At 45.2% G+C, this 15,336-nt stretch overlaps 1 protein-coding gene across 1 annotated transcript in view; it reads right to left on the bottom strand.

The window, feature by feature from the left end:
• LOC124552291 (trypsin alpha-like) overlaps window positions 1-14,971 on the bottom strand; it is a 37,622-nt gene extending 22,651 nt beyond the window's left edge. The window contains exons 1-2 of the mRNA XM_047126568.1: window positions 14,875-14,971; window positions 1,184-1,333 (exon numbers count right to left, since the gene is read on the bottom strand). Of these exons, the coding sequence (XP_046982524.1) occupies window positions 1,184-1,333; window positions 14,875-14,971 (247 nt within the window). The remainder of the gene's footprint in view (window positions 1-1,183; window positions 1,334-14,874) is intronic.
• Between the last annotated feature and the right edge of the window lie 365 nt (window positions 14,972-15,336).

Genomic DNA, 15,336 nt, shown 5'->3' with positions numbered 1-15,336 from the left:
TTGTAGTCTATCGCGATTGCGGTTTATCGTATCGCGACATTGCTGCTCGTGTTGGTCGAGATCCAATGACTGTTAGCAGAATATGGAATCTGTGGGTTCAGGAGGGTAATGCGGAACGCCGTGCTGGATCCCAACGGCCTCGTATCACTAGCAGTCGATATGACAGGCATCTTATCCGCATGGCTGTAACCGATCGTGCGGCCACGTCTCGATCCCTGAGTCAACAGATGGGGACGTTTGCAAGACAACAACCATCTGCACGAACAGTTCGACGACGTTTGCAGCAGCATGGACTATCAGCTCGGAGACCGTGGCTGCGGTTACCCTTGACGCTGCATCACAGACAGAAGCGCCTGTGATGGTGTACTCAACGACGAACCTAGGTGCAGGAATGGCAAAACGTCATTTTTTCCGACGAATCCAGGTTCTGTTTGCAACATCAAGGTGGTCGCATCCGTGTTTGGCGACATCGCGGTGAACGCATATCGGAAGCGTGTATTCGTCATCGCCATACTGGCGTATCTCCTGGCGTGATGGTATGGAGTGCCATTGGTTACACGTCTCGGTCACCTCTTGTTCGCATTGATGGCACTCTGAACAGTGGACGGTACACTTCAGATGTGTCAATACCCGTGGCTCTACCCTTCATTGGATCCCTGCGAAACCCTACATTTCAGCAGGATAATGCACGACCGCATGTTGCAGGACCTGTACGGGCCTTTCTGGATACAGAAATTGTTCGACTGCTGCCCTGGCCAGCACATTCTCCAGATCTCTCACCAACTCAAAAAGTCTGGTCAATGGTGGCCGAGCAACTGGCTCGTCACAATACGCCAGTCACTACTCTTGATGAACTGTGGTATCGTGTTGAAGCTGCATGGGCAGCTGTACCTGTACACACCATTCAAGCTCTGTTTGACTCAATGCCCTGGCGTATCAAGGCCGTTATTACGGCCAGAGGTGGTTGTTCTGGGCACTGATTTCGCATGTTCTATGCACACAAATTGCGTGAAAATGTAATCACATGTCAGTTCTAGTATAATATATTCGTCCCATAAATACCCGTTTATCATCTGCATTTCTTCTTGCCGTAGCAATTTTAATGGCCAGTAGTGTAAAATAACGGTGTTGGAAGGAGGTTGAGCGGCAGGGAGCCGGGCCTGGCGGCGGCGGCTGAGCTCACCGATGGTGCAGTGTGCGGCGGTGAGCACCATGGTGGGCGTCAGGATGGAGCCGCTGCAGCGCGGCGAGCCGCTGAACTCGACCGTCGCCTGCCACGGGAACGAAGACAGCGACGCGTTCTGCCCCAGCACGCGGTCCTCCTCCACGTCCTCTGAAACACGGCAACGCAACAGCATCGCTGAAAACAACCGGTCTTGTGGCACGGGTGGCTGGGAGACCCCGAGGGGTAGGTTCAGCCACCTGAGCGGAAAGGGTTTCATTCGTCTGTACAAAGTCACCCCTCTCTGCAAGGGTATGCGACGCTGTCTCACTATACACTGATGAAAAAAAAATCTCAGAACCATGAAGGAGTTGTGGCACGTACACGAAAGTTGTTAGGTGTGTTTCTACATCTGAAACTTGATGGGTATTCAGATTTTGCGCCAACAGCTAGTAGCGCCACTATGATGAGGGAAATCAGGTTTGCTTTAAAGACACGCTGTAGCAGTTGTGAGTTTTAGTTACACTATGTGATCAAAAGTACCGGGACTCCCCCCAAAACATACGTTTTTCGTATTAGGTGCATTGTGCTGCCACCTACTGCCAGGTGCTCCATATCAGCGACCTCACCGGCGCACAGAACGAACATCAAGTGTGAAGTACCAGCAAGGACGTTTCTCTATGTATATTAATTGCTTATTGAACGACCCTCGTAAATCTAAGAAACATGACATAGATCATTGTAAAAATATCACCAAATACACGCAGTTGTGTTAGCGCAATAACTGAATTATAAGTAAAGTTGTGGGTTGCACTCTAATTTTTTGTCTTAATGTTTACCAAAATGATATTCTGTCTTACACATTTGAGAGTAAACCGAGTCTGCGGAGGAAAATGATACATTGTACGTGACAATACTCAGTTCCTAAGTTCCTGTGCAGGAGTGTTCAATACGTCATTCTGCAGAAGGAGGGAGCAGAGAATCTCTCCCGTTGCGAGTACTGAAGGAAACAGCGGGAAGTTTCCCCTCCCCAACCGCTTCGCAACAATCACGCTGGCAGTCATTGTGGTGCTTTACATTCTTTCATGTATGGTAAAAATGACTGAAACTGCGTCACGGTCTTTTGTGAAACATAGAAGAAGAACACCGTTATAATGGAATGAAAAATTGGTAGTTCTCAATGTTTCTGTGAAGTTATCGGTGAAGCATCCGTCGCTAATGGTAAAGGAACTAGCGGCAATGACAAAAATGTAATATGTTCGCATAAGCTGTCACTTCCAGAAAAGACAAGAACACGTCCATCATATGTAGGAAAATGTGACTATTTCGATAAGAATGATGTGCGGTCAGAGTTGCATGCATTTTTCTTCAGGAACAAATCGCCTCCAACAAACAATATACTTGCCTGCTTTTAAAATAATGAATTTTTAAACTGATAAAAGATATTGGTTTTCAGTTCGAAAGCAAGAAACGAAATGGCATAATTACAGATATAGAGAGTATTGGTATGTGGAGGAGACGTTAGGTCCAGCAGAGTCAACATTTCAGACGTGAGAATCGGAAGATTTATTACCCTGACAAAACAATGGATAATGCAGGGCATGTGGCACAAAATGCGTGGACTGACAAAACAGTGACCGATAAGAGACAAACTTCTGTTGAAGGTTTATCAGAAAGGTTATAACATCCGACGGGTAAAGGAAAAAGGCTACTTACAGCGCATATAAAAAACTACTGTGGTTTTGTGGAAGATGCTGAATTGATTGGATTAAAAAAGAGTGGAGACTATCATGAAGATAGGAACAGTGAAGGGTTTCTAACATGGTTCAAAGATATTTTACCAAAATTAGAGCTCAACAGTGTTATAGCTATGGTCAGTGCTTAGTGTCATAGTTCTAAGGTAGAGCGGAGGCCATAAAAATCTTGGAGGAAGGAAGACACTGCAGACAGCCTGAAGGGAAAGGGAGCACATGTCGATCCTAATGAGAATAAGTCTGAATTACTGAAACAGGTTGAAGCTTACGTTGCAGATCAGTAAACTGATGAAGCAGCATAGTCTGCAGGTCACATTGTTGTTAGGTTACCACCATAGCAAACCGGCCGGAGTGGCCGAGCGGTTCTAGGCCCTACAGTCTGGAACCGCGCGACCCTACGGTCGCAGGTTCGAATCCTGCTTCGGGCATGGATGTGAGTTATGTCCATAGGTTAGTTAGGTTTAAGTAGTTCTAAGTCTAGGGGACTGATGACCTCAGATGTTAAGTCGCATAGTGCTCAGAGCCATTTGAACCATTTTTTGTTACCGCCATAACACAGCAATCTGAACCTCTCTAAACGTATTAGGAGCCAAGTTGAAGGATATATCACAGGGAATATACGACATTTAAGCTTCCAGATGTGCATAAATTAATGCACAAAGCTCTGCTGCACTTCACTGCCGAACGCTGGTGGAATGCAGAACAACTTGTACTAAAGAAGAAGAAAAAATGTGGCACTTAGATGGCTTCATAGATTGTGTTGTTGATCGGCCACATATCAGTGTTGAAGATGGCAGTTCCACTGATGAAATGTCTTGCTTAGATTCAGAGATGGAAGAAGTTCAGAGGTTACAACAACACTGAGGTGAGTAATACCGTAGGTGGCTTCAATATTTCATTATATAGCAAATTCTCTGCAATACGCTCTTAAAATCGTCCATTACTCTCACAGGCGAATTATACTGTGTTCACGCAAGTATTTTTTGATCTCCATTTTCTAAGCTAAAATTTGATTTCTGCCTGGTCCCTTTAGAAGCCTATTACCAGAGTACTACTGTATATTAATTTATCCTTATTAGAATTTAAATGGCAGTTTCAGTTTTACTATGTGTCTGCTGTTTATCGATTTTATTAATTATCTGCAGGTGTAACATTTGGTCTAATATGCTTCCGAATGTTTTATTTTAATACTTGTGATGCGACTGGTTTCAGCGTTCCAGCATTTTTAAATACTACCTGTTAGTATTAAAATAAAGCAACTGGAAACAAATTAAGCCAAACATTATTAACATTCCATTGTGGAATGTCAAACAGTAACAAATAACCTTCCACACGGATCACTGCGGACTTGATGGACCGGCTCTCCATTTTGAATGCGCCGCTAAAGCGTTGTGCATTGGGTTATTTAAGCTGAATAGTGCGAGGAAGCTACGCTGCCACATAAAACGTTAAGTTTATTATTGTACCCACCTATACATAGCTGACGCTCCGCTAAAAATAAAATCCAATGAGGTAATAGTAAATGCAGAAGAATATGCAACATAATATCTACATCAGGATTGTTCTCACAATGAAATGACTATAGACATTGGAGGCCATCTGATAAGGGAAGGTCCCCAGCGGTGGAATGTACTTTTTGAAAATCTATATAATTTTTTAAATTAAGGTCCCAGGTATTACATGCAGCAACCATTCGCCCTAGTGGGCCCACATTAGGGAGTAATCGAGGGAAAATAATTCTGAAATTTGCCTGATACTCTACAGCATCAAAAATATCCTTTGCACCTACTAGTTGCGTAGCGTAAACGTCAAAGAAATTGGTATAGGCACGCACATTCAAATACAGAGATATGTAAACAGGCAGAATACGGCGCTGCGGTCGGCAACGCCTATATATGACAACAAGTGTCTGGTTACTGCTGCTACAATGGCAGGTTGTCAACATCTAGGTGTGTTTGAACGTCGTGTTATAGTCAGCGCCCGAGCGATGGGACACAGCATCTCCGAGGTAACGGTGAAGTGGGGATTTTCCCTTACGACCATTTTACGAGTGTACGTGAATATCTGGAATCCGGTGAAACATCAAATCTCTGACATCGCTGCAGCCGGTAAAAGATCTGCAAGAACGGGACCAACAACGACTGACGAGACTCGTTCACCGTCACAGAAGTGCAACATTTCCGCAAAGTGCTGCAGGTTTCAATGTTGGGCCATCAATGAGTGTACCCTTGATGACAGCATGACACAAAGCTTTACACCTCCCCTGGGCCCGACAACACCAACAGTAGATTGTTGGTGGCTGGAAACATGTTGCCCGGTCGGACGAGTCTCGTTTCAAAGTTAATCGAGCCGATGGACATGTACGGGTGTGGAGACAACCTCATCAATCCATGGACCCTGCACGTCATCCGGGGACTGTTCAAGCTGGTGGAGGCTCTGTAGTGGTTTGAGGCGTCTGCAGTTGGAGTGATATGGTACCCCTGACACGTCTAGGTACGACTGACAGGTGACACGTACGCAAGCATCCTGCATCTGCATCCATTCTTGTCCATTGTGCATTCCGCCGGACTTCGGCAATTCCAGTAGGACAATACGGCACCCCTCACGTCCAGAATTGCTGCAGAGTGGCTCCAGAAACACTCTTCTGAGTTTAAACACTTCCGTTGGCCATCAAACTCACCGAACATGAACGTTATTGACCGTATATGGGATACGTGGCAACGTGCTGTTCGGAAGAGAACTCCAGCCCCCCCTCCCCCCCCCCCCCCCCCCCCCGTACTCTAACGGATTGATGGACAGCCCTGGGGGATTCATGGTGTCAGTTACCTCCAGCACTACTTCAGACATCAGTCTAGTCCAATCCACCTCGAGTTGCGGCACTTCTGCGTGCTCGCGGGGGCCCTGCACGATAATAGCAAGGTGTATCATTTTCTTCGGCTCTTCAGTGTTTTTGTTGTTGTCTTCAGTCCTGAGACTGGTTTGATGCAGCTCTCCATGCTACTCTATCCTGTGCAAGCCTCTTCATCTCCCAGTACTTACTGCAGCTTACATCCTTCTGAATCTGCTTAGTGTATTCATCTCTTGGTCTCCCTCTACGATTTTTACCCTCCACGCTGCCCTCCAATGATAAATTTGTGATCCCTTGATCCCTCAGAACATGTCCTACCAACCGGTCCCCTCTTCCTGTCAAGTTGTGCCACAAACACCTCTTCTCCCCAATTCTATTCAATACCTCCTCATTAGTTATGTGATCTACCCATCTAATCTTCAGCATTCTTCTGTAACACCACATTACGAAAGCTTCTATTCTCTTCTTGTCTATATTATTTATCGTCCACGTTTCGCCTCCATACATAGCTACATCGATACAAATACTTTCAGAAACGACTTCCTGACACTTAAATCTATACTCGATGTTAACAAACCTCTCTTCTTCAGAAACGCTTTCCTTGCCATTGGCAGTCTACATTTTATATCCTCTCCACTTCGACAATCATCAGTTATTTTGCTCCCCAAATAGCAAAACTCCTTTACTACTTTAAGTGTCTCATTTCCTAATCTAATCCCCTCAGCATCACCCGATTTAATTTGACTACATTCCATTATCCTTGTTTTGCTTTTGTTGATGTTCATCTTATATCCTCCTTTCAAGACACTGTCCATTCCGTTCAACTGCTCTTCCAAGTCCTTTGCTGTCCCTGACAGAATTACAAAGTCATCGGCGAACCTCAACGTTTTTATTTCTTCTCCATGGATTTTAATACCTACTCCGAATTTTTCTTTTGTTTCCTTTACTGCTTGCTCAATATACAGATTGAATAACATCGGGGACAGGCTACAACCCTCTCTCACTCCCTTCCCAACCGCTGCTTCCCTTTCATGCCCTTCGACTCTTATAACTGCCGTCTGGTTTCTGTACAAATTGTAAATAGCCTTTCGCTCCCTGTATTTTACCCCTGCCACCTTTAGAATTTGGAAGAGAGTATTCCAGTCAACACTGTCAGAAGCTTTCTTTAAGTCTACAAATGCTAGAAATGTGGGTTTGCCTTTCCTTAATCTATTTTCTAAGATAAGTCTAGGGTCAGTATTGCCTCACGTGTTCCAATATTTCTGCGGAATCCAAACTGATCTTCGCCGAGGTCGGCTTCTACTAGTTTTTCCATTCGTCTGTAAAGAATTCGCGTTATTATTTTGCAGCTGTGACGTATTAAACCGATAGTTCGGTAATTTTCACATCTGTCAGCACCTGCTTTCTTTGGGATTGGAACTATTATATTCTTCTTGAAGTCTGAGGGTATTTCGTCTGTCTCATACATCTTGCTCACCAGATGGTAGAGTTTTGTTAGGACTGGCTCTCCCAAGGCCATCAGTAGTTCCAATGGAATGTTGTCTACTCCCTGGGCCTTGTTTCGACTCAGGTCTTTCAGTGCTCTGTCAAACTCTTCACGCAGTATCATATCTCCTACTTCATCTTTATCTACGTCTTCTTCCATTTCCATAATATTGTCCTGAAGTACATCGCCCTTGTATAGACCCTCTATATACTCCTTCCACCTTTCTGCTTTCCCTTCTTTGCTTAGAACTGGGTTTCCATCAACGCTCTTGATATTCATACAAGTGGCTCTCTTTTCTCCAAAGGTCTCTTTAATTTTCCTGTAGTAAGTATCTATCTTACCCCTAGTGAGATAAGCCTCTACATCCTTACATTTGTACTCTAGCGATCCCTGCTTAGCCATTTTGCACTTCCAGTCGATCTCATTTTTGAGACGTTTGTATTCCTTTTTGCCTGCTTCATTTACTACATTTTTATATTTTCTCCATTCATCAATTAAATTCAATATTTCTTCTGTCACCCAAGGATTTCTACTAGCCCTCGTCTTTTTACCTACTTGATCCTCTGCTGCCTTCACTACTTCATGCCTCAGAGCTACCCATTCCTCTTCTACTGTATTTCTTTCCCCCATTCCTGTCAATTGTTGCCTTATGCTCTCCCTGAAATTCTGTACAACCTCTGGTTTAGTCAGTTTATCCAGGCCCCATCTCCTTAAATTCCCACCTTTTTGCAGTTTCTTCAGTTTTAATCTACAGTTCATAACCAATAGATTGTGGTCAGAGTCCACATCTGCCCCTGGAAATGTCTTACAATTTAAAATCTGGTTCCTAAATCTCTGTCTTACCATTATATAATCTAACCCAAGCCACAGAGAAATGAGTGGCTTGATGTGGTGTCAAAAGCGACGCCACTGGACAGTGGATGACTGAAAACGAATGAGTTAGAGTGATAAATCACGGCGCATCCTGTGACAATCCGATGGAAGGGTTTCTGTTTGACGTTACCTGCCATCGGGTGTAGAGCCAACAGTGAAGTAGGCAGGAGGTTGTGTTACGGTATTGGGTTGTTTCAAGTGGTTAGGCTGTGGTCCTGTCACTGCGATTAAGAAAGGGCTAAATGCGGAAGGATAGCTGTGTAATCAGGCCCACTCGTGAAAGGGTGCCATTTAGAATTGATGAGTAAGGGAACTGTGTCTGGTCTTTCCGTATTAAGCTTGGGTTGATGCGTTGATGGACATGTGTTTATCAATTTCCGTAATTTGGTTGGTTGGTTGGTTGGTGAAGGAGACCAGACAGGTCTCATCGGATTAGGGAAGGAAGTCGGCCGTGCCCTTTCAGAGGAACCATCCCGGCATTTGCCTGGAATGATTTAGGGAAATCACGGAAAACCTAAATCAGGATGGCCGGACGCGGTATTGAACCGTCGTCCTCCCGAATGCGAGTCCAGTGTCTAACCACTGCGCCACCTCGCTCGGTTTTCCGTAATTTCTACACAGTTAATCTGCCTTCCTTTGTGGGTGTGATGTAATTCTTCACCTTGTAACTATGGCCTCCTTTCAGCAGATGCTTTCTAAGTTTCCAACTTCTGTGGCGTTCCTTCATGCGGGTATACACTGAAGAGCCAAAGAAACTGGTACACCTGTCTAACACCGTGAAGGACTCCGGCGAGCACGCACCAGTGTTGCAACACGACTTCGTATGGATAGTGACTGAAGTAGTGCTGGAGGGAACTGACACCATGACTCCTGCAGGACAGCCCATAAATCGATAAGAGAACGAGGGGGTGGAGCTCTCTTCTGAACACCACGCTGCAAGCCATGCCAGATATGCTCAATGATGTTAATGTCTGGGGAGTCTGGTGGCTAGCGGAAGCGTTTAAACTAACAAGAGTGTTCCTGGAGTCACTCTGTAGAAATTATGAAAGTGGGGGGTGTCTCATTGTCCTGCTGGGATTGCCCACGTCTGGTGGAATGCTCAGTGGACATGAATGGATGCAGGTGATCAGGCAGGATACTCACGTATGTGTCACTTGTCAGAGTAGTATCTAGACGTATCAGGGGTCCCATATCACTCCAACTGCACAAGCCCCCACCATTACAGAGCCTCCACCAGCTTGAACAGTGTACTGCTGACATGCAGGGTCAGTGGATTCATGAGGTCGTCTCCACACCCGTAGACTCCGATCCGCTCGATACAATTTGAAACGAGACTCGTTCGACAAGGCAAAATGTTCCCAGTCATCAACAGTCCAATGTCTGTGTTGACAGGCACAGGCGAGCCGTAAAGCTCTGTGTTGTGCAGTCATCAAGGGTACACGAGTGGGCCTTCGGTTCCAAAACTCCATATCAATGATGTTTCGTTGAATAGTTTGCACGCTGACACTTGTTGATGGCCCAGCACTGAAAATCTGCTGCAATCTGCGGAAGGATTGCGCTACCGTCACGTTGAACGATTCTCTTCAGTCGTCCTTGGTCCCATTCTTGTAGGATCTTTTCCCGGCCGCAGCGATGTCGGATATTTGATGTTTTAAGAGATTCCTGATATTCACTGTACACTCGTGAAATGAAATGAAATGTCGTGTGACGAGGGCCTCCCGTCGGGTAGACCGTTCGCCTGGTGCATGTCTTTCGATTTGACGCCACTTCGGCGACTTGCGCGTCGATGGGTGAAATGGTCGTACCGGAAAATCGTCACTTCATTGCTACCTCGGAGATGCTGTGTTCCATCGCTAATGCCCCGACCATAACACCACGTTCATATTCACTTAATCTTGATAACCTGCCATTGTAGCGGCAGTGACCGATCTAACAACTGCGCCAAACACTTCTTGTCTTATGCAGACGTTGCCGACCGCAGCACCGTATTCTGCCTGTTTACATATCCCTCTATTTGAATACGCATGCCTGTAAAAATGCGAGGTTTTGGATATGACTCTCGTCTCGCTGAATTTTATTTCATGTTTACCTTCCTGGTAAACATGTTCTGCTACGGTCAATTTATCCGTGTGACCCAGGAGGCAATTCCTCTTTCGGACCCACCAACAAAATGAAAGAGTACACGACATCCTTTGGCTACACCGGAGGTATATAAAATTCCTTGTAGTTGTGGGTAGGTGTATATCGGTAGCGCAAAGAGAAGTGTTAACGCCCGTCTTGTTGAACATAAGAGGAACATGTTTACTAGGAAGGTAATTCAACGAGACGAGCGTCATATATAAAACCTCACATTTTTATGCGTACATGTATAGAGAGGCTATCGACATTAATAAACACCGTAATAATTTTAAGAGGAAAGAGGAAGGTGTTAAACTGGATAAAATTTGGGAGTCAGCGTTGCACCGGAAGAGAGATGATCGATTACTTTCAATCTAGAATGTTGGCATTACCAGAGACAGTCTCATAGCCGGCGTTTCGTGATGGACAGTGGCGCCCTCTGCACTGCCTATATAATCAGCGCTTCCTCGAGTTCTCTTTGCAGTTCGCCGTTTTATCTCGGAGGATGCCTCCCGTAGTCGGAGACTAAACGTCAGGGGAGAGTTTTATACAGCGAGCACGGCCTATCAGCCCGGAAGTTTTCAGTGAAGAACTGGGATTATCAGCACTTGGCGACTTATTTGCTTTCAACTGTTCCAGATGTTTCTGTACTCCAGGTATGCTTATTATTATGTACTCCATACGGGAATCTGTCCAACGGTCAGACGACACCGTTTGTACGATCCTCCTTGGCGAGTAATTTCTTAAACGCGAAATTTAAAACTTCGGCTTTCGTTTTGCTATCTTCTACTGCCGCATCAGACTGGTCAACGAGTGACTGGATATAAGCCTCCGAAGCGCTTAGTGATTTTACGTAGGACCAGAATTTAGTCTTCTAGATCTTTTGTTAAAGTATCGCGTAGGCATTTGTTGTATGTCTCGCGCATAGATCTTTTCAAGGTCGCACAGTCGGCTGTCGTCATTTGCTCGTTCTCTTTTGAACCGAGAGTGCAACAGCCTTTGCTTCCTCAGAAATTTCCTAATTTCGTTGTCAAACTGCAGCGGCTCTTTTTCGCCCTCAACCCACTAAACTCCGCATATACTTCTCTAAAGCATGAGTTACAAAGTTTAAACAACTTTATCCATAATTTCTCTACGTCCGTCAAATTGAAACAAAATGATGTCCATTCATTTTCTGAATGGGATGCCACAAGCAGCTTATCTGCTTCTTCTGGCATAAATAGTCTCCTAGCCTTCTTCGCGTATTTATTAACTTTAGTAACCACAGTCACTACGGCAAGGTGATGACGACTAATCCCTGTTCCTATACTGACGCCTTCGGTAAGGTCAGACCTGTATGTAGCTACAAAATCTGAAATATTTCAAAATGATTCAAATGGCTCTAAGCACTATGGGAGGTCATCAGTCCCCTAGACTTAGAACTACTTAAACCTAACTAACCTAAGAACATCACACACATCCACGCCCGAGGCAGGATTCGAACCTGCGACCGTAGCAGCAGCGCTGTACCGGACTGAAGCGTCTAAAACCGCTCGGTCACAACGGCCGGCTTTAAAATATTTCCATTGTGTGTGGGTTGTCGAAGTAGCTGCCCAAGATAGTTTTCAGAAAACGTGTTCAAAAGCACATCTACATCCTGTAGGTCCGTAGGTACATACTGTAGGTGGCGGAAGGTACCCTGTACCATTACTAGTAATTTCCTATCTTGTTGCCCTTGCAAACAGAGCGAGGAAAAAACGACTTTCTATAAGCCTTCATATGAGCCCTGATTTATCTCACCTTATCGTCGTGGTACTTACGCGAAACGTACGTTGGTGGCAGCAGAATCGTTCCGCAGTCGACTTCAGCTGCCGGTTTCCTAAATTTCTGTAATACAGCCTTGCGCCGTCTCCAGGGATTCCTGTCTGAGTTCCCAATGCAATTACGTAATACCTGCACGCTGACCGAACCTACCGGTGACAAATCTAGTAGCACACCTCTGAATTGCTCCGATATCTTCGTTCAGTCTTACCTGGTGGAGATCACAAACACTAGAGCAGTACTCAAGAATGATATACAGCTATAAAGCGTCTCCTTTATGGACGAACTACACTTTCCCAGAATTCTCCCAAAAAACCGAAGTCGAGCATTCACCTCTCTACTACCAACGTGACATGCTCATTCCATTTCACATCGCTTTGCAGCGTTACAGTGTCACGCTGCACCCTACTAATGCTGTATTCGAACGTTACAATAATGTTTTTCCTACCCATCCGCATTAGTTTACATTTTTCTATTATCAGAGTAAGCTGCCACTCATCACATCAACTAGAAATTCTGTCCAAGTCGTATGCTCCTACAGCCACTCAACTTCCATTCTCTCCCGTACACCACAGCGTCATCAGCAAACAACAGCAGATTGCTGCCCATCCTTTCCTTCAGAATATTTTTGTATAAAGACAATAAAATCGGTCGTATCACGCTTCCCTGGGACACTACTGACTGCACCCTTGTCTCTGATCAACACTGCTCGTCGAGGACCACGTACTGGATTCTATTACTTTAAAAGTCTTCTATCCGCTCACATAAATGGGATCCTAAACTGCATTGTCGGACCTCCGTCAACATTCTACCGTGGGATACCATGTCTAATGCTTTCCTAAAATCTAGAAATATGAAATCTGCCTGTTGCCTTCTATCCATAATGTATGCGATATACCTCGTGAGACTGTCTATCTGTACCCACTGCAATGAATCTCATAGACGTCCCAGTCTACACTCGGCAATCAAAGTCGCATCCAATTAACAAATGGTTCAAATGGCTCTGAGCACTATGGGACTTAACTTCTGAGGTCATCAGTCCCCTAGAACTTAGAACTACTGAAACCTAACTAACCTAAGGACATCACACACATCCATGCCCGAGGCAGGATTCGAACCTGCAACCGTAGCGGTTGCGCGGTTCCAGACTGTAGCGCCTAGAACCGCTCGGCCACTCCGGCCGACTCCAATTAACAGACTACTACGTGACCTGCGTACATTCGCTTGAAAGTTGCCTAGGCCGTCGGTACAGGATCCCAGAATTCGTTCACCTACACCCATTTCCTGACAATGGGGCTGCTTTAACGTATTGTAAGGCTAAAATACACGAAGATCGTACTACTGACGCTGTGCTTTAACTTTTAGACACGAAGTGCTATCAACTGGGTAAGTCAAATCGATTCCACGTTTTTGGATTTCCTGAAGGCTTTTGACACCGTCCCTTACGAGTGACTTGTAATTAAATTACTTGCCTGCGAACTCTTGTCTCAGCCGTGCGATTGTATTCGTAATTTCCTATCAGAAAGGTCATAGTTCGTAATCACTGACGGAAAGTCACCGAGTAAAACAGAAGTTATACCACGCATGGCGTTCCCCAAGAAAGTGTTACGGGCTTTCTGTTGTTCCTGATCTACACAAACGGTTTAGGAGACCATCTGAAGAATCCTCTTAGATTGTTCGCAGATGATTCTGTCATTTACCGTCATGTAAAGTCATCAGATGATGAAAACGAATTGCAAAATGATTTATACCAGATATCCGTATGGTGTAAAAAGTGACACTTGACTCTAAATCACGAACAGTGTGAAGTCATCCACACGAGCACTAAAGAGAATCCGCTAAATTTCAGTTACGCGTTAAATCACACAAATCTAAAAGCTGTAAATTTAACTCAATACTCAGGGATTATAATTACGAATAACTTAAATTGGGACGATCACGTACACGATGTTGAGGGGAAAGCAGACCAAAGACAGCGATTTATCGGACGAACAGGCAGAAAATGTAAAAGGTCTACAGAAGACACTGCTTACATTACACTCTTCTAGAGTATTGTTGTGCGATGTGGGAGCGGTATCAGATAGGATTGACGGAGGACATCGAGAAAGTTCAAAGAAGGGCGGGTGGGGGGGGGGGGGGGTTGTTTTGTATTACCACGTAATAGGGAACAGAGTGCTACTGACATGATATACGAAATGGGGTGGCAGTCATTAAAATAAAGGGGTTTGTCACTGCGCGGGACCTTCCTGTGATATTTCAGTCAACTACTTTCTCCTCAGAGAGTCATTCAAATGGTTCAAATGGCTCTGAGCACTATGGGACTTAACATCTGAGGTCATCAGTCCCCTAGAACTTAGAACTACTTAAACCTAGCTAACCTAATGACATCACACACATCCATGCCCGAGGCAGGATTCGAACCTGCGACCGTAGCGGTCACGCGGTTCCAGACTGAAGAGTCTAGAACCGCTCGGCCAAACAGACCGGCAACCTCAGAGAGTGAAAATGTTTTATTGGTGCCCACATACGTAGGGAGCAAGAATCATCATAACAAAATAATTCTCAGAGCTCGCAATGACAGATTTAAATGTTCGTTTTTCCCGTACTGTGTTCGAGAGTGTAACGGTAGAGAATTAGCTTAAAGGTGGCACTTAATTGTGAATTACAGAGTCATCATGTATATGTGTATGTAGTGATGTAACTGTTATTTCGGATATACCCGCCGATATCCGCACGTGTAGATCCTTGCTATAGTCACCACCAGCATTCAGCGGACCGTACCAGGAGCACAACACAAGGCGACGTAGGGAGAAGTGGTGAGGTAGCTGCGTACCTGGTTCGTAAGCTGCCGTAGCGGCCACCGTACAGAGCAGCAGCAACAGCAGCGGCGGCAGCGAGCCGCAGAGAGCGGCCAGCCTGAGGGACGTCATGGTGGGGACTGGGCGACCGCAGCTGCGTCCAGTTCCCTGTGGCAGAGCACGCTTATCTGGCGCCGTGCAGCCGGACTTGGTACTCGTCTCGAGTGTTCTGTTGCCCTCCAGACACGCACACACTGCAGTAACACTGAAAACATCCGTTATTATGAACTCCACTTCTCTCATATCACATCCTATTCTTAGGACCACAACTAACGAGCGTTTTGGCAAAACTCACTTCATGCATCTTTTTTTCGCAAAAAATAATTTTTTCCTTAACATACACTGTTCAGCTTTCTCTAAAAAACTGTGCAGCCGCCTTTAGCAAAACTGGCTTTATTCCACACTTATATCACAGGGAATACAGCCCGTTCTTGCAA

Source organism: Schistocerca americana, chromosome 10 (assembly GCF_021461395.2).
Source record: "Schistocerca americana isolate TAMUIC-IGC-003095 chromosome 10, iqSchAmer2.1, whole genome shotgun sequence".
Taxonomy (NCBI): domain Eukaryota; kingdom Metazoa; phylum Arthropoda; class Insecta; order Orthoptera; family Acrididae; genus Schistocerca; species Schistocerca americana.
This window is presented reverse-complemented; position numbering and strand designations above follow the sequence as displayed.